At 39.9% G+C, this 20,027-nt stretch overlaps 1 protein-coding gene across 1 annotated transcript in view; it reads right to left on the bottom strand.

Annotated features, from left to right (window-relative positions):
• PRKAR2B (protein kinase cAMP-dependent type II regulatory subunit beta) overlaps positions 1–20,021 on the bottom strand; it is a 109,247-nt gene extending 89,226 nt beyond the window's left edge. Inside the window, exon 1 of the mRNA XM_046670520.1 lies at positions 19,558–20,021. Coding sequence (XP_046526476.1) covers positions 19,558–19,867 — 310 coding nt within the window. The 5' untranslated portion in view covers positions 19,868–20,021. The remainder of the gene's footprint in view (positions 1–19,557) is intronic.
• Positions 20,022–20,027: the final 6 nt, after the last annotated feature.

Raw genomic sequence — 20,027 nt, 5'->3', positions numbered from 1 at the left:
TTCCTGCACCAACTTTGGGCAAGCTAATAGCACCCTTCACAATTTTTCTAGCTTTCCTAGTCTAGCTACTCAGATAGGGTTGAGTGAGATTCAGGTGGCAGCGCTGCTGGAACTAAGGCGACGTCCATCTGGGCAGCGCACGCCTGGTGTTCTGTCTCAGGAACCTCGGTCAGGGAGGGGAGCAGGACGGCGGGGAAGGCCACTGTCTGCCTTCCCTACCTCTGGGACAGGGGCTGGGGTCCGGCCGGGGCACCCGGCTGCAGGCACAACGCCTGGGCTCCCCTACTGGCCCCAGCGCCTTCCGCGAAACCTTGGCTGAGTCGCCTAACTCTGACTTAAATGCTCAACTTAGGAAATAGGAAAAGTAAGACCTGGCCTCCTCCTGGCAGGGGGTTTTTAGGAAGGAAAACAAAGAAACAACTTTGGAAGCACCTGTAAACTATAAGCTCCTAACTGAAGGGAAGAGATTGATATTTCTTTATTATGAGCTAATATTATCAATTTTAATACTACCATTTTTTAAAAATATGAAGTAAACAGCAGTACAAAGTCACAAAAAAAAGTTAACAGATGATGTTTTACATGGTGATAAGTTTTCTCACTCTTGGTTTCCACCCTTAGATTTTCCTGTTCTATGGATGTTGTCAGTGTATTTATATACATACCCTCCTCAATACTAGAGACTAGGAGAATACAGAAGGAAAAAAATAGGAAATGTATTATTTGCCTGGAGAAACAAACAAATATGATTTAAGAATATACTAAACTCCTAACATTTTTAAGAGCTATAACCTAAAGATCTTAGTGAATCTTTAAGGAAAAATACAGAAATATTTATATTTCTCCCAAGCACCATTCCAGTGGAATACTGAGAGCCCTGTGTCCCTACAGATGCCTTCACAATTGTCCAACCAGAGACCTCCTCGGTTCTCAAACCATATTCCACTAGACTGGTCTTAATCCCTCTGCAGCTGGAGACCCAGAAGTGTAACTAACTCAAGTCTTCCTTAATGCTGGAGCATCATGACAAGAAAAGTCCTCCATTACTTGAGGTAAACTGAATGAGCCTCTATTCCCACAGCTGTGACTGGAGTCCCTCTCTGGGGCCAGCAGGACCTGCTTATCTTCTCACCTCTTTGTGCCCAAAGCCAAAGCAGGGGCTGGCAGACAAGAGGCACTGAGCAAACACCTGTGCTTGGATCAACAAACTTGGGGGAGTACCGGGCAAGCCTCCTTGTCCCACTGATTTTACTGCTTTAATGAATGCGGATGTGGGTGCTGGAAATGTCACAGAGTCCCTGCCCCTGCAGAGCCTGTCCAGGTCTGGTTGTAAGTTCAACTACAAGGACTGCAAGGGCTTACACCACACAAGGACCTACCTACCAAAAAATGTAGGTAAAAGAGAAATTCCGTACGAGACTAAAGAACTTACGAAATTCTATAAAAACAAAAGCAGCCAGTTGAAAGCATGAACCAAGGAGTCGGGTCTTCGAAAAGGAGAGACAGGTTGACAGTGGTGCATATAGTTCGCATCTCTGAGCACAACGCTGGGAGAGAAGTTCTACGTTAAAGAAATAAGATTCCTGAGCTGTGATGTACGGTCATTAAACACACACACGCACGCACATAAAAAGCCACCCTATCTATACTGAGGCCACACTAGTTGAACTGACGTTTTGCAGAAAGAGTTCATATACCCTGAAGTGAGAGGTACACAATAATCTCCTAGTCAATGGAACGATCAGCATCCCTAACCTCCTATTAATCGCCTTTTCTGGGGCCGGCCCGGTGGCGCAGTGGTTAAGGGCGCACGTTTCACTTCAAGGGCCAGGGTTTTGCCGGTTCGGATCCCGGGTGCGGACATGACACCACTTGTTGAGCTATGCTGTGGTAGGCGTCCCACATACCAAGTAGAGGAAGATGGGCACAGATGTTAGCTCAGGGCCAGCCTTCCTTAGCAAAAAGAGGAGGATTGGCAGCAGATGTTAGCTCAGGGCTGATCTTCCTCAAAAAAAAAAAAAAAAATCGCCTTTTCTAGCAAAAAAACACTCCTGAATCTGTTAAGTGTCTAAATAAGATTCCAGAAATTATGTAAATGGAAACCATGTTAGCTAATTATTTTTGACAGATAAACACTTAACTCAGAATAGATCAATTTCCCCTAACCCCATGCTCCAAAAATTAAAAGTGAAGTAAGGCTCACCCTTGAACCAATGAAGAATTAACATTTCAAAAAGATCAACAGCAAAAAAGCAAAGTAAACAACAACAAAACCTGAACTATTTTGCTCATTAACCTAACACAGACAATTTTCAAACTTTTTGATACATGTTTTAATTCCTGACCCTGGAAAGGATCACTTATTAACTCTATATTTTTGTTAGAGGACAACGAGCTTGACCACTTTGATAAGAACTCAGAGATACTCGAGCTGCCACTGTCCTGAGCCTCTGAGTTTCTTTCTGGATACACGGCACCTGAGGATCCGCTGGGATTCAGCCTCTTGGGTACCAGGCCAGAACCACAGGCAGAGGGGGCTGCTCAGAGCTTCCCAGTCCTGGTCCTAAGGAGACACAGATTACGAGCCACGGACCTCAGAGAACCTCTGACCAGACGTGATGGGAACTGCCGGAGAGGCAGGCATCTGGGGGACCAACTTTCTCCTTCCTTGTTGATCACACAGCATGAGATCGGGGTCCAACCCACCCAGACGCACGGAGCACAGCTGCCGGTGGGACAGAGTGAGACGACATACAGACATTGCAGCTTTTACAAAGTGCCAGCTTTAAGAACCACTAAAAAGATGCACATTTCGTTCTTTCTATTCATAAACCAAACTCCTCAAAATATAACAGACACTTTAAAATACTGAGGTAATAAAATTTATAACTATTATACTAAGAAAAAACCACTCTACCCTACTTTAGCTTATGAATAAACTTGATTCTCCACTTTTTAATTCATGAGAACTTTACCAAAAATGCCCTCTTAAGAACAGAAAAAAAAAATACAGTTTCAGCTAGAAGAGTCCTAAGGTAGCTAAGGTTACAAAACCACACACAGAGTTGATGGAGGAACAGTGCTGAGAGAACGGCCCCAAAATACTGTTAGAGTTTTAAAACGTGTGCTCAGAAAAGCAGCAGGATATAGGAAAGGTCACTGACAAAACCAGAGAGATTCAAACTCTGCTTCTGCATGTGCTAAACCTACGTGGTCAAATATGAGCAAAGGGCAGACACACAGAGACTAACGTTCTGTTTGTGAGGATATCTCCCCATGTGTTTTTATCTTTTTCAATTTCTTTCACCAAAGTCTGGTAGTTTTCATTGTACAGTTCTTTCACTTCCTTGCTTAAATGTATTCCTAAAAATTTTATTGTTTTTGATGCTATTGTGAATGGGAAAAGAATGAGAGCGAACAATCCAGACTAGACGACTAAGAACACCAGGAAAACCAAAAGCTGCAAGAGTTCAAGCTGTCACACAGCCATAAAGTCACAACAAAATAGACCCAGAAAAGGGTAATTGAGAAAAACATAAAGGCTTTGAAACGAAGACCGACTTGAGAGAACCACCAGGGGATGTGATTAAGGTGGGCCTAATCACGACAGCACAGTTATAAAATCCTCTATTCAAATCCTCCCCCACATCCTCACCGAGCGAATGAAGGTGTTCCTGCTATTCCAGTCTCAGCTCAAACGTTCCCTCCTCAGGAAGCCTTTCTCCGAACACCCGGCTCCAAAGAGCCCCCTCCCGGTCCTCTCGGTCACGTCATCTCCCTTCATTTTCTTCAGCGTGATCAGAGCTATTTTTGTGCTAGTGTATGATATTTACTGTGTTTCTTCCCACGTGAGACTGTAAACCCCATGAGGACAGGGTCCTTCATTGTCTGTCTGCTTCACGACTGTATCCCCAGAGCCTAGAACACTGCTGGATATAATATACAACAGGTGCAACAAATGCCAGATGAAGAGTGCTAATGATAAATTACTATCATGGCATGCACCCTCACACCTAAAGATTATTTGGGCAAATGTAAGTGATATTTATACAAGTATTAAATTTGTGAAACCTATAAATTAGAATACGGTTTTGGCTGAAAACATAAAATACACTTAAAAACGGTAGAGCCTGACTAGCCTTTGGCTTTGTGTAAAAGTAGCAGAAAGCAATCCCACTTATGCCCCATAATTATAAAAATGTAACCCAGACGGTAGTCTCCACCAAAATAAAGAAAAATTTCACAAGATAATCAGTGCGGAAAGCAATGGCATTTTGCAATTAAAATGTGGCAAATGGGATTTCAAGACCATTTATGTTTCCAATTTTTTTAATCAAGGTAAAACTGACACACAATGAAATGCACAATTCAACGAGTTTTGACAAACGTATACACCTATGTAAACAACACTCCAATCAAAATATAAAACATTCCCAACACCCTGGAAAGGTTCCATGAGCCCCCATACAGTCAATTCCCACTATCCCACAGGAAACTAGTGTTAGAATTTCTACCACTACAGTTTAGTTTGCCTGTCTTTGAATTTCACATAATGTAAAATTCATTCTTGCTGTTGAGAGGATCAACAGTTTGTTCTTTTTTATTGCTGAGTAGTAGTCCATTGTATGAATACACAATTTGTTTATCCAAGCTCTTGTTGATGGACGTTTGGGTTGGTCCCAGTTTGAGCTTCTGTGAATAAAGCTTCTATAAATATTTGCATACAAGTCTTCTTGTGAACATAAGCATTTATTTCTCTTGAGTAAATGCCCACAGTGGGATTACTGGGTCATAGGTCATAGGTGGCTGAACGTCTAACACTTTATAAAACCCCCCTTTTCCTAAGTGTTTATACCATTTTCTACTCTCAAAGTCAATACACAAGAGTTCCAGGTGCTCCACATCTCTGCCAACGTAAGATATGTCTTCTTATTTTAGCCATTCTTGCATGTGCTTAATGGCATCTCATTGTGGTCTCGATTTTCATTTCCGTGATAACTAAAAATACTGAGCACCATCCCATGCGCTTATCAGCCCTTCTTATGTCTTCTTTATTGAACTGTTCAAGCCCTTTGCACAGTTTGATTAGGGGCTTTTATTATTGAGTTTTAACAGTTCCTCTTATATATTCTCAGGAATGACAAATTAGAATATGTAATAGAAAAAACAACCCCCAGTTATAATATCAAAAATAAGTTACTTAGAAATAAAACTAAGAAAAGATAGGACAATCTTTTATGGAGAAAATTTTAAAACATTATTGAAGAATATGAAAAAAAGGCTGAATAAATGGCGATATACCATGTCCACGGATAGGCAGACTCAATCTCATTAAAATGTCTGTTCTCTCCAAATTTGTTTATAAATCCAATACAATTCCAATAAAACACCCAAAAAAGTTTTTCACAAAACTGAAGCTTATCCTAAAAGTTCTATGGAATAATAAAAGCCTATGAATAGTTAAACAATTCTAAAGAAAAACAAGGTGAGAGTTACTTTACCTTACCATATACCAAGACCATATAAAGTCATACTAATTAAGAGAAAGAGGTACTGATGAAAGGACAGACAAACCAACAGAAGAGAAGAGAGACTTTAAGTACATTTACATATATATGGAAAAATGGACATCTAAAGACGAGTGAGGAAAAATGTCAATAAATAATACATATTTTTAAAAACTGAAATGAGATTCTCATCTCATAACATACACAAAAATGAATTATAGATAGATTAAAACTTTGTTTTAATTTTTACAAGAAAATGAAGAAGTTATATTTTTAATTTGGAGTAGAGAGGGATTCTTTAAAAAAGGTACAGAAAGCATAAGTGTAAAGGAAAGAATTAATGTTAGGCTACAATAAAATTAAGACGTTCTTGGGGCCAGCCCCATGGCTGAGTGGTTAAGATTGTGCGCTCCCCTTCGGCAGCCCAGGGTTTTGCTGGTTCGGATCCTGGGCACAGACATGGCACCGCTCATCAGGCACGCTGAGGCGGTGTCCCACATGCCACAACTAGAACGACCCACAACTGAAAAAAAATCCAACTATTTACTGGGGGAATTTGAGGAGAAAAAGCAAAAAAAGAAAAAGATTGGCAACAGCTCAGGTGCCAATCTTTAAAAAAAAAAAAAAAAGAGATTCTGTTCAACCAAAGTTACCACAAACAAAATGAAAAGATGAGCCCCAGACTAGGAAAAGATTTTTGCATTGTATATTATCAACAAAGATTAGTAACTGGAACACAAAAAAAGAGAAAAAGACAGAAAGAAAAGAAAAGAAAACCTCCTACAAACCGGTAACAAAAAAAAAAAAAAATCAGCCAGATAGGAAAAATGGCAGGGAATAAGAAAAAAATTTTTCACAGAAGATACACTACAAATACGGTCAATGAACATAAAAAGATGCTCAGCATCACTAGTAATCAGGGCAAAGCAAATTCAATTCACAATGAGATTCCATAACTAACATCCATCCTATTGGCAAAATGTGTTAAAATCTGACAACATCCAACATTAGCTTGAACGTGGAGACCCAGGAACTCTTGTCCTGTGGCAGAGACTGTGAAGTTGCGTAACAACCGTGCAGAGCAAATACGGCAGTATGAGGTGCAGTCAAAGCTGTGCATGCCCCACCCTAGCCTTTCCACGCTGGGGTCCATACCCTAGAGCAGCAGTCCTCAAACTCTTTGGTCTCAAAACCTCTTCACACTCTTAAAAAGTATTTGTTTATATGGGTTATATCTATTGATATTTACTGTACCAGAAATTAAAATCGACACACTTTAAAAATATTATTTCACTTAAAACTACCCACAACAAAACAATTACATGTTATCATAAACAAAACTTTTATGGAAAATAACTAAATTTTCCAAAACTTAATAAAAGAATGACTGTGTTTCACATTTTTGCAAATGTGGCCTAACAGAAGACAATTAGGTTCTCACATCTGCTTCTGCTTTCAGATCTGTTAAAATATCACATATCATATACCCTCTAACTCCACTACAGACTTATGAAGGATGAGAGGGGGAAAAAGACAAAGAAATTATCATTATTATAGTTTTCACCCCACAGACTCCCTGAAAAGGTCTAGGAGTGGGAGGGGAATGGTCCTCCAGGGGTCCAAGCCACACTTTGAAAACCACCTTAAAAACTCTAGTACATTTGCATAGTACACACACACACACACACAATGTTCGCTACAGCACTGTAATAACAACAAATTGTAAACAACCAAAATATTTATCAAAGGATGGATAAAGTGTCTATTTATACAAGGGTATACTACACAGCAGTTTAAAATAACTGAACTAGAGCTACACAAAGCAGTGGTAACATCATCTCAAACACTTCTCAAACACAACTTGAAAGATGATAATTTACATAAACGAAACTTGTAAGTGGCACAATTTATACAAACTTTGAAAATATGCTATATGGATAAATGCCTACGTAGTAACGGTACAAAAACATGCACAGAGAACATAGACACCAAATTCACCATCGTGGTGGTTGTCTATGGAGGAGGAAGTGACGGGTACACAACGGGACTCCTACTGCACATGACATTTTGTTAAAGGAAAAATCTCAAGTGTTAAAATGTTAAAATTTGTTCAAGCTAGGAGGTGGCTTCTGTGAGCGTTCCTTATTTAGTCTCTGTTCCTTTCTGTATATTAAAAATATCTTACAATAAAAAAGAGAAAAAATGTTCTGCTGTACTTGGTTTTGGCAGATAAAAATCTCTCGGTATATGCTCTGACACTGTGAGCCCAACCAGATTAGGTCACGTTGTATTTTTTTAACTTTATTTTGACATATACAAATTGTATATATTTAAGATGTACAACTTGATGTTTTAATATATGTATACATTGCGCAAAGATCACCATAAGGAAGCTAAATAACTTACCCATCACTTCTACACAGTTACCATGGTGTGTGTGTGTCCAGATTTAAGATCCATCCTCAGCAAATCCCAAGCATACAACACAGTATTTGGAACTATCGTCACCATCCTGTACATTAGAACTCTAGAGCTCATTCATCCTGCATTAACCAAAATTTTGCACCTTTTTCATGCTAAATCCTAAAATATTTTTCACAAAATATCCTTTTTACGAATGAATTTTTGTTAATATTCAAACACTAAAATACTTCTGGGATTCTTGTTAAGGAATTATACGGAAACTATTTTAAAGAACTATTATGAATGAAAAGTCCTAATACTCGTTAGCTGGTAAACTGTCGTTAATGACAGTCAAGAAATCAAAGACCTGTGAACGCCTCCTTGTAAAACCACAAAGATCCAAAAGGATTGTCTTTCTTTTCCTTCTAAAAATATATTAAGATAGAAATTTGTAGTGGAACAAGTACAGAATTATGGGTTTTTGGAATAAAACCACATTCTAATGTAAAACTTAGGTACAAATTCATCCCACCGTGAACTTACTTTCATAAATATTATGACATGAGAAAACGGCAACAAGCTGTCAATTTAATGTAATTAATTTTTTCCAATTAATTTATACTTCGGGCACATATTCGTGTTTTTACTACAAGCATCTGCCTCATTTAAATGAAGTGAGTATTTTCAATACTTCTACCTACTCTTTCCTAAGTTGTGTTAAAATTACTTGTTAAAACTTAAATAAAACCATAAACTTGGAGATTCTGCACACACACATTTGTTCTACCAGTTAAACACTGATTCTCAAGGGAAGGGATGGTGTGAAAACACAGCAAAGCTTTATCTCATTGCTTTTTTTGACTTTTTTAAAAGAAGTCAAACTATTTACCTTGCATTTCAAATGGAATTAAAGGAGGACTTGAGATATAAAGGAACATGGGTTTCATAAAGTTTGAAAGACTTAGCTCAAAGATCTAAAGACTTAACTGTTATATTTTCCATTTATAACTTCTTTTAAAAAGTACTATTCCTAAACTGCTTTGAAATCCATCTCTGGTTTCTTCGATCTTGACTCAAACTTCATTTTTAAAAACTGTTGTGTTCTGACTTCTAAAACTTGCTCTCTTTTCTTTCTCCCTGACTTCCCCTTCCTTTATTTTCTTTGTTAACAAACCCATATCTAATACCTGACCCTGTTAACTTATTTAATTGTTACAACTCTCTGAGGTAGGTACTATCATTATTCCCATTTCATAGACGAGGAAATTGAGGCACAGATGGAAACGCAACTTGCTCAAGGTTCCCAAAGTTATAAATGGCAGAGCCAGGACTCGAACCTAGAGGCCATGCCAAAGTGAAGTCATAGTTTTTAAAAAGTTTCTACCGTTTCTGATTTTTGATGTCACTACTCTTAAATTTCCGGCAACTAAAAGCTATGTTTGTTTGTTTTCCATCAACTACCAGGTTTAAGCATGAGTCGGAGGAAAGGGGCTCTACTCACCATGTTTATCAAATTAGCGGAGGAAAAAAAAGAATGACACGAGAGTACAGGAAAGAATGACAACTGAAGCAGAAGGGAACACATTCAGTTGGGGACAAAACTATTTGGAGATGCCTGAAAAGCACACAGGGAGAGGTGGCTGGTAAGCGGGTGGATCTTAAGGAGAAGGGAGGTCTGTGCAGGAGCTGGAGGAAAAACCAGAGGCCCCCAAGGGCAAACGAGCCTCGGGGGGTGAGGGGTAGGCAGGATCAGGTGACAAAGGGAGGAAGGCAGCCTACATTCAAGGTGGCAGGAAAGATGAGGAGAGGCAGAGAGAGAAAAAAGGACGAAACAGTTCAGGGCGAGTTTCGGATTTAGCACGGGGTTCAAACAAGCAGACGTCTCCTGGATTAGAATGTGGAATCCTTACCGCAAGACAAGCCTGCGTGCTTGTGTTCTCTGCATTTTGCAGGGTGATCAAATATCAGGCCAAAATATAATACAGCCTCATTTTTAATATAATGAAGTCTAAACCTATGAAACCAAAGATGGGCTGAAGCTTTTATGTTTCATGAAAACATTTTAAAATGTGTTAATGTAAAGGATTATTAGGTGACTATTTTAAATATTTACATGCCTAAGAAGGTTTCAATCACTTCAGAAAAATACATTTATAGACATTTAGTATTTAACTGAGGTTAACTTAAATATATTTGAGGCCCCACTGTGGGCAACGTGCAGCACATGCCAGAAAGCCTTAGAGGGAGAGAGCATCTTCCTGGCTGTCTGTGGCGAGACACTGGACACCTGCAAAGCTTCTCCGATGGTGGGCATACTCATCCTGCCACACTGATACCATTCAGGCCAACCAGAGAATCTTGCAGAGATTTTTTGTGGGGTGAAATGGAAGCTAACCTTTGGAGAAAGAGAGGGATTCGGCAGAATGTCAAGGAAAGAGGTCTGGGCACTCAGAGGACCAAGAGAGTATTTGTGCAAGAGTATTTGGTTCCATCAATTTAGAACCATGTTCGATGCCTCTATAGATGCGTTTTATTTACTCCTGAATGGATGTTACCAAAGAATTGCCTTTCTTTCACATCTTTTTTAACTTAAAACTTATTTAATAGGTAAGACGAGTATATGATCAGCATTTTTTCAAAAGTTACTTAAAGGAGACAGTGCAGTCTGCCTCCTAACCAACTGTCGTCTCTAGAGATGTTCTTCCTGAGACACTCTATGAAACTGCATTTTGTTTAAACGTAGGATTTTTTTATAATTCTGACTGGCATCTCCACGATTCAGTGATGCATAACTAAACACTTATAAGATTTTTTCTGTCACATCCCCAAAATTGGCACCAAGAACATTAGTGCCACTCTACCATCTAGGTTGCAGGTCCAGATGCAGACGGAACACATGTTTCAAAGAAAAAGCCTGGATCTTTCCTTTCAGGTAATACGATTTTATTTCGTTTTTATGCGATAGAATTTTCTTCTTTATTCTCCCAAAATTCTACTGAGTCAAACAATTAACTTACCTAATGAATGTCTATTAAAAAAGACACACACAAACTAGGATCTGCAGGTCCTTTATAATCTAGGAGTTTAAAGCAGAAAATCAAAGTTGATCATAGCTACCTCACATATTAATAGAGTATCAAGTTAGGTTGTATTGTTTACAACTGTGGCCTCCAAAATGGGTTCACGCACCCCAAGGCAGAGTATAAGGCAATCCTTTGTGGGTATAAGAAAAAAAGAGAACTGTTTACAATTTTTACATCTTCCTTTCAAAATTTATATTGTGAAATTATGTTACATTGTGAAATTAATATGCTGGTATGTGAATAAAATTTATAAAGAGATATACGAATATATATCTCTTGAGTGCATACTTAAATATATTTTGCTAATAAGGGTACATAATCAAAAATGTTTTGAGAGGGGCTGGCCCCGTGGCCGAGTGGTTAGGTTGGTGCGCTCCGCTGCAGGCGGCCCAGTGTTTCGTTGGTTCAAATCCTGGGCGCGGACATGGCACTGCTCATCAAACCAGGCTGAGGCGGCGTCCCACATGCCACAACTAGAAGGACGCACAACTAAGAATATACGACTATGTACCGGGGGGCTTTGGGGAGAAAAAGGAAAAAATAAAATCTTTAAAAAAAAAATGTTTTGAGAATTAAACGGCTCAGTATACGAGCTGCTCATTTCTAAAAATAAACATCTCATTGAGTTTCTAAAGTATATGAAGTACTAATTTGGGTGGAATAGACAGAGAAAACAATTCATAAAAGGGACAGATCAATGGTGGGCTAGACTGCATATTTTTAGAGGGAAAAATAGATAGCTTATTTTTTGCTATGTGGTTCTTTTTAACTCTGTTACTGCTGTAAGAGTTACTGAAAATGAAGTGTATGTACCACGGTTAAAGGAGATGGGCTCTGAACTCATCCGGCCAGGATCAAATCCTGGCTGCACCACTTACTTTGGGGAAGAGCTAAATAACAAACGTATAAACGGCCTTGTTCAGCGTCTAGCACTTCAGCAGCCAAAAACGCTAACAATTATTATAAAATAGAAAGAATATCCTTTAACAAATACTAGCTTTCTATAGTAACTGAAATGAAACAGCCGAGTCATGTTTTAATTTTGCATAACTTTTAAAGATGCTTTCTGGGTCTAACTGAAATGTATTTAAACAAATGGAAGCTTTTTTTCCTTCTTTTTTGTCCAAAAAAATCCCCTCAATATCACTCCCATGAACTAGTTCTGTCTTGGAACAGCTAATGTAAATTAAACCATGTCAGTCCCCAGCCAAACGGATACCGGAATAACTGTACACATTCTAGCTTCTTGGCTTCACTTTTATGTGGAACATGTGTTTATATTTTGACCTTTTGTCTTTTTTTAAAACACAGAAACATTTTTAAACAGCAGCAACTGGGATGATTTTTTTCTTTTAGTTTCCAAACATATTAAGCTACACATGGCAGGGCCTATTGCTGAAACATTTATAAATGTTACACCAACTGTGTTTATATTTCTGATTTTTTTTAGATTGTTTTGTTTTCATGTAAGCCATGACCTGAAAATTTTAGCTCAAATTCTTTCCACAAAATAATTACATGATGGAACAGTCTGAGTCATTTTGAATTTCCGAAACATAAAACTTGCTCCCATAAAATAAAGATAATGATCAGCATCATAGTGAGGTTTTTATATGGGATTTTGTGATGATCCAAAACGCAACTAAATGGTATGGATAAGGCGGGAAGGACAGGACCAAGAATGCGACGATAACTCATCCAGCTCAGAAAAATCACTGCCATCTTTTTTCTTCTCCATTGTCTCTTCTTAAGCAATTCTCAAGTACAAAAATAAAGCCTAACATGAGATTTCATTGCAATGAAAAAAATCAAAGAGCAAAAGAAATTGGTAATTCTTAAGGCAAAAGTACTCCTCTTTAGCCTAGCCTTTTAAACCTTATCCATCACCTTGATGGAAGACGGAAAGAACTCATAATACGTAAGTTAATATAAATAGCACACAAAATGTAAGGGATAGTTCTATGAACAAGAAGACCAAAATCAACTAAATATGGGTAAGGAAATTCTCTGGCTCTGAGCTGCTCCATCTGTTAAATGAAATAGATTACACATACTATCAATGAGGCAGTCTCTGACAAAAGGTTGTTTTTAAGAAGTCTAGAGATAGTAAACTTAAGAGAATAATCATTTCTTTTTTCTTTAAAAAAAAAACAAAAGGTAAGCGTTGGCTCTCAATAAATATTTTTGCATCGAGTGAATGAGTGAGCAAATGAGCAGAGCATCCCACCTTCCAACCTCACACATTCCTTCTGATAGGCCATCCCCGGTCTCACCCCTTTCCAGTATGATGTAACTCCAGACACTACGAGGACAGACTGTGTGTTCGGTCGCTCCATCTCCTTCACTGAATCCCTCACCTGAAAATATTTCATCAAGCCCAACCTGTACCGTAGGCTTTCTTCATTGCCACCACTCTCACTAAACGACTCTCCTAATGGGTCACAAATAAACTCCTCTCCGACAAATTCAAAAGTCTCTTCGTACTATTTACAGTGGAAAAAGAAACACGTTTGTTTTTCGACACAGCTATGAACAAAACCTTGACAGCTGGAAATTTAGCGGGATCTGTGGAATGAGATTTGCAACAACAAATAACCGTTAAATATTTACTCCATCCCACCCAGACAGGGTACCTCACTTTATGTGCAACCTCAAACGGAAACCTTGTAACTGTCTCACGTTAAATAATGGCTCAACAGTTTGATTTTTAAGAGAGGCAGAAAAATGAAAACATTCACCACTTCGATTTTTGTTTAGGTGTTTTCATTCTATGCCCTCTCTTCAGACAAAGTATAAGTTACTCAAAGAACCCTTCACAGTCCCAAGTGATTTTACTCCTCTCTCCCCGCTTCCCTCCATCTCTGTCCCATCTATCTCTCTGTCCCTCCCTCTCCTTCCCTTTTCCCAAACAAAGCCTAAAGTAACAGATGGGTCAGAGTTTGAGAAAGGACACTATTTCAAGTCCTTTGATTTCCCAATTTCAACACCTAAAGCAATCCACTTAATATTACCATTGAAATGAATAATGTTCTTAACTGTTCCACTTTGAAAATCACAATTACCATCTATAAAGGAAATATTTTAAAAATCTTCTCTAATATTGTTTTATGCTCCTAACAAAAATAATGGCTTCAATATTTTAGCCATTGTCATGAATAATATAATACATTTCAGGAGGATTTAAGACTGCCACGTAAATTTCAAATAGCCAAAGACCATAAAGTGTCATTAATTACAAAATCCTGGAGCTCTTAGCTACAAATTATGAGTTGAAAGGATGTGGGTTTTATTGCTGTGCAACATAACTTCACATTAAATCCTAAATAGAACTGCCACGTAAGCTCATTTCCTACTTCATCTCTCTAAAAAATGCAAACACTAGCTTCATTTCCACAAAACACAATGAAATCGCAATTCTGCAAGAAAAGTTTATACTTCTGTAAGATTTCACGTTAATAAGCTCATTTGTTTCACATGCAGTCACTGCTTGCTGTGTGCACTGCCCTGGGGCCTTATAAACATCGACCCATTTATCCTCAGATCAATCTTACAAGGCAGGTGCTATTAGCATAACACATCAACGTGCCTAGCACAGAGCTTCATACATAAAAGAAGATAAATGTTGTCTAATTTAAGTTAATCCAAAAAAACTGACTTTCATGAAGATTTTCCAAACCAATTAAATGCATTTAAGAGGTTAATGATATATTAAAAAGATATTTTAACTCTGAGTCAGTTGCATAAGATACTACAACCACTAAAATAAATTTCCTTAGTCGAATGTTGCCAGCTACGTGCGGTGGGAGCCAAGAGGTAACAACTGGCTGCTCTGTCTCATAATAATTGCTAGCAGCCACGACAGAAGTTCTTTAAATAAGGGCACACACAAGCGAGCCTGATAAACCAGCAATTCTTTAAAGCTATGATTACTCTACAATTTCCTGCTATCACTCAGGTCATGAACTCAACAGGTCAGTGTGTTTTCTTACTCCCAGTATGCGCACAGTTAGGAACATTTTCATAGCAGATTCTCGGGAAGTCAATCCATCTATTGCCCTTACTGCTCTGCCGTCTCATTTTAGGAAGAGCACATAAACCACTTCAGAGAGATGAATTTCCAGCTTTTATTCTTCCATTTACAATGAAATGTAATTCCTCTAATACTGTATCTCACAGAGATGGAGAATATTTGCTCAGAATCCTCTAAGAAAACTTTGCCAGACACGTGAATATTTTTCTCAACTCTCCTTCAACCATTTCTTCTCATGATAAATAACTTTGTTCTCTTAAGCTCCCACCACCACCACCACCACCACGAGTTCCAACTTTCCGACAATTTGCATGATTTTAAGGATCTCTGGTAAATTCTCCATATTCCCTTTAAATTGTAAAAAATCCAAGGTGGATAAGGTTCTCCAACAAAGATTTGACACAGGTCAGAGTTAAGAGGATTAAGTCATAGTTTTTACATGGTAAATTTCTATTTATATACTTTCAACATGCTTGCTTTATAAGGAATGGTTCTATATTTTTGACTTGTGGATCCACTCTGAACTCTGTATCTTTTTCTTCCACAATATAGAAAATTAGTCCTCCCATATTTTATATCAGTTTATTTTTCTTCCAGGTTGATTGCTCTTCATGTACCTGTACGTAATTTATCTTATTTCTGACCATCGGTCAATTTATCAGGGTAATGTGGAATTTTATTTACTTCATTTTTTCAGCATTTTCACTGAAGAAATTATTGAGCAACAAGAGATCTCACAATGATGCCTGTATAAAACCACTAATTACCAGAGACGCCACTTCAGATTGGCATGGATCCAACTTTTGGGCCTACTGTAAACCCTTCTAACAAATTCCTAACCTGTGGACACTACCCTCTCCGAAGTGAGATGTCAAGTTTCATTCACTTTCTGCAGATGAGGAAGACGGAGGCGCAGTCTCCATTATAGCTTCTTTCAGGACCTCAAGACTTCCCCGAAGGGGGGATCACCATATGCCACTACCATTCTAACACCTAAAGGTTGCCCTTTTACCCAGAATTCATAGCAAACTGAAAGTAAAAATTGGAAGTCATAAAATTAGGAAAGAACAGAAGAGGAATGGGAAAGGTATCAGCAGAGGAAGGCATCCTTTGGAAAGGTAGGAAAGTAAAGACCGCCATCACACATCTGATCATTTGGTCTAGTGCCACCGACGGCCAACCTACCAGACCCTGGCTCGCTTACATGACTCAACAACCACACTATGAGGTCAACATCATATGCCTGATCCCTATGTGAATCAAGGGGCACCAGTTTCATGGTTAAAAACTTGCCTTTTTGCCCAACCTCTCATAAATACCATCACTTGTCCTAAAGGGATTCGTGAGAATAGGTAGGAAGCAGTCAACGCAAATTCACCACCATTCCTGGGAAAATAACCAGGAAAACCTGACCTGTTAGGCAGTCCGTAGTATGCATTTCATTTAGAAAGAACTCCCCGATGGTTATGGGTCAGACAGATGTAAGAAACCAGGCTCTGCTACTGACTCTCCTATATGACCTTGGACAAGTTAATTTCTCAAGTCAATTTAAAGATTCAACACATTAAGGGTCTCAAGTAGAACTTGACATAAAAGGGATGCTCAAGCCATGCTAGCCCCACTCTCTTCTGGAGATAAAACCTGGGAGTTAGGAGCACAGAGTGTGTTCCAATGCTGGTTTTGCAGCATACCAGCTGTGAAACATCGGGCAAGTGACAGTCTCATCTTTCTCATAAAGCTGGGACAATGAATCAGAGCATTGAGATAGCATCTAGCACACACAGAAGGTCAATAAACAGCAGCTATTTTTTCAAGCGTTAATAAGAGAGTTTATTATCATCACTATCTGTTGATCAACGTTTCTCAAATTGTGTTCAGAGAACTATGGATATCAGAATGACCTGGAATGTCTGCAAAAAAAAAAAAAAGACAGATCCCATGTCCCAGCCCAACCTATTCAAAAAAACTCTCCAAGAATGGTACCAGGTAATACTCACTTCTGAATCAAATTTCCTTGAGATGCATACTAAAACTTAAGAATTATTGAACCAGCTGGTCTTGTGCTGTGTCACAATTAACACTCGTCTTCTAGTACTTACTCCATACTGTGCCAGAATTATCCAGTATCTGGTGATTCTGATATTTTGGTACTTTTTTTGGATGTAGATATTAAACAGATAGGCTCATTCCTGGATTTTTCCCCCCAATAGCTCTATTTTGACTTTTTCCCCCTCTGACCAGGCGTTGGCAAACTATGGCCTTGGTCTGTGGCCAGTTCTGTACAACCCCAATTTCCAGAGGGAATATGTGTTTAAAGCGTTGTTAAAAAAACGAACATGTGACGGAGACCATACGTTGCTCACCAAACGTAAAACATTTACTGTCTGCTCTTCACAAAAAAGTCTGCCAACCCCTTGTAGCCTAGAATTGTTTTTAAACTGCAGGTCTCAACACAGTTTACTCAAAAAAAAAAAGAGAGAGAGAGAACTGATTAGAATAGAAAATATTCCAGTAGATATCTATCTTCTACTGCACCAATTGGTACAAAAGTACCATTGTCGAAGTTTCTGTTATACCTATATACACATGTGTGTGTTGGATAACAGTCAAATTGTATTTGGCTGCAGTCAAAAAAGTTTTAAAGTCCTTGAGGGGAGGGCTGGGGAATAAAGAGTGCAATTGGTTAATAAGCATTTATTAAAACTCACAGTGGGAAATTTTTACAATAAAGGTGCCCTGGAGATTATAAAACCCTATCAAATGATTCCTGCTGTTGAGCAGTTAATGGCTGATTTCTTCATTGCAAAATGGAAATAAAATCTGTGTACAGTATACATTGTTGTAAGGAGAAAATGGAATCATCAACACAAAGTACTTCAAAAGCACCACACGAACAAAATATTTTAGTTTTAACAATGTACTGTATCCAACATCCATAAGTTCTTTACCACATCCCTAAATTCCCGGTTTCCTCCAATACGGCAACTAGTCCTTTTTTCCCTTTGTGTGTGTGCATGCGTGTGTCAGGAACATAAAAGAAGTATTAGACGCCTCTGCCCTTTCTGTGTCATCCGTTATTGGCTTCCCCTTCCCCTCTATTTAAAATATGTATTTTTAGCTTTTTCTTGTTTCTAGTGAGAAAGACATTTGATTAAATTCTTGTGCAAACAGAACAATTAAGACTATGACTATCCTATGCCTGGAAACACTAAAAAGAACAAAATTAAAAATTTTAAAGTAACCGTCTTCCCTTTTATCTTCATGGAGCACTAAATTTCCAGGGCTTCTGAGATTGTTTTGGACAAGCTAAAAATACATTAATTTTACAACACATTTCAACAATTTTGCAAAGAAAAGAAACACCTTCCCAGCAACATACACAAGCGAACGACACTTTAAAACGTCTTCAATATATGAAATGCACTGTGGACACACAAACCACAAGCAGTGTAAATAAATAAAGCCTGGTGCAATGCTGAATGCACGTTTCCCTTCCACCACAAAGAGAAAACACTCGCACATTTGCACACCATGGTATTTTAGCTTAGGAGGCCATAAAGATGGGATTTGGGCATGTTGTGTAAATACCGGAGGCTGTAAATGTGTGTGTGTGCCTGTGTGTGTTAGGGAAAGAGGGTTGTAAGCAGAAGGGGTGGGACTTGCCACGAGCAGCTATTTGAGAAAATTCCTTTTTCTTTCCCATTCATTCTTTCGAGCTTCAGTGTCTGGCACAGTCCTTACAATTACTCACTGGTTTTTCATTCTAAAGACAACCAACAAGCTTTCAGAACTTCCTACAGTGTTTTTCACACGCTTTAAAAAAAACCAAAAAAGGCACCAAATCATTCAATATTTGTTTTAAATAAAAGGCAAACCATTAGCCCGTTTCCTCATTCCAAAGACCCCAAGGGTTGCAGGCTAACTAAGATCCTTTGTTGTGAGTCCAAAAATAACAAAGGCGGTATTGGTAAATTGGAAGATAACAGATTAGTCTGTTTCCAAGAATGTCAAAGCTATTAGCATAAATTTTGCTCTGCCCCAGTGAGCCCAATTTCATGCTGTTAGTGAATTGGCCGTCCTAATAACAGCAAAGCCAATCTAATTGAACACCCCTCGCCTTTTCTCTTTGGACACTCCATTAACAAATACATGGACTGAAAAGATGCCAAATGGGCCAGTTTCCGTTATGCACAACGGTGTCCGTCAAGCGAAATACCTCCAACCACAGTGAAAGTTGTCTCTCAGATGCCCACCCAAACCGGTCGTCCTCTGCCACCGAGTCCTGGACGAGAACCTACCCCTTCGGCTCCCCACCTCCAGGGGAGGGGACGAGGAGGAGGGCACGACAAGAGAGCAGAGGAGGAAGGTGGGCGAGTGGGAGAGCCAGAAATGGATGCTGAGGGGGTAGGCGAGAGGGGACGGTAGGGGAGGTGGGGAAGGCGGGGAGAGGTGGGAGAGCAGAGCTGCAGGATTCCAGAGCCAAGAGGGGGGACCTGCAGGGGGAGCGGGGGCGTGCGCGGGCTCGGGTCCTCACCGGGGAACGCCCCTGCGTCCGCGGCCTCCTCCTCCTCCTCCTCCTCGCCGTTCTCCGACTCGGCGTGCAGGGGCTCCTCGGCGAAGTTGACCCCCTTGCTGGGGGTGCCGCCCCCGGCGGCGGCGCCCGCGTCCCCCCAGGTCCTGGCCTCCTGGCCGCAGCGCGCGGCGCCTTTGCGCTCGCTCTCCTGCTGCAGGCGTGTGAAGTGCTGCAGCGCGAACTCCAGCAGGTCCGCCGGCTGGTGCCTCAGCACCTCCACCGTGAAGCCCTGCAGCAGCTCCGTCAGTCCCGCCGGGATCTCGATGCTCATCCTGCCTCCGGGCCGGCGGCCGCGCGGGCGCCGCCTCGCCCCCTCCCCGGACCGGCCTCGGGCGCCGCGGCCCCCGGGCGAGCGCGGACGGCGCTACCGGCTACGAGCGCGGCGCTCTGGGCCCCGCGGCCCCGCTGGCCCCGCTGGCCCGGCGCGCGGC

The sequence above is a fragment of the Equus quagga genome, chromosome 8, assembly GCF_021613505.1.
Source record: "Equus quagga isolate Etosha38 chromosome 8, UCLA_HA_Equagga_1.0, whole genome shotgun sequence".
NCBI classification, from domain to species: domain Eukaryota; kingdom Metazoa; phylum Chordata; class Mammalia; order Perissodactyla; family Equidae; genus Equus; species Equus quagga.
Note: the sequence above shows the minus strand (reverse complement) of the source record. Positions and strands in the feature narration are given on the sequence as shown.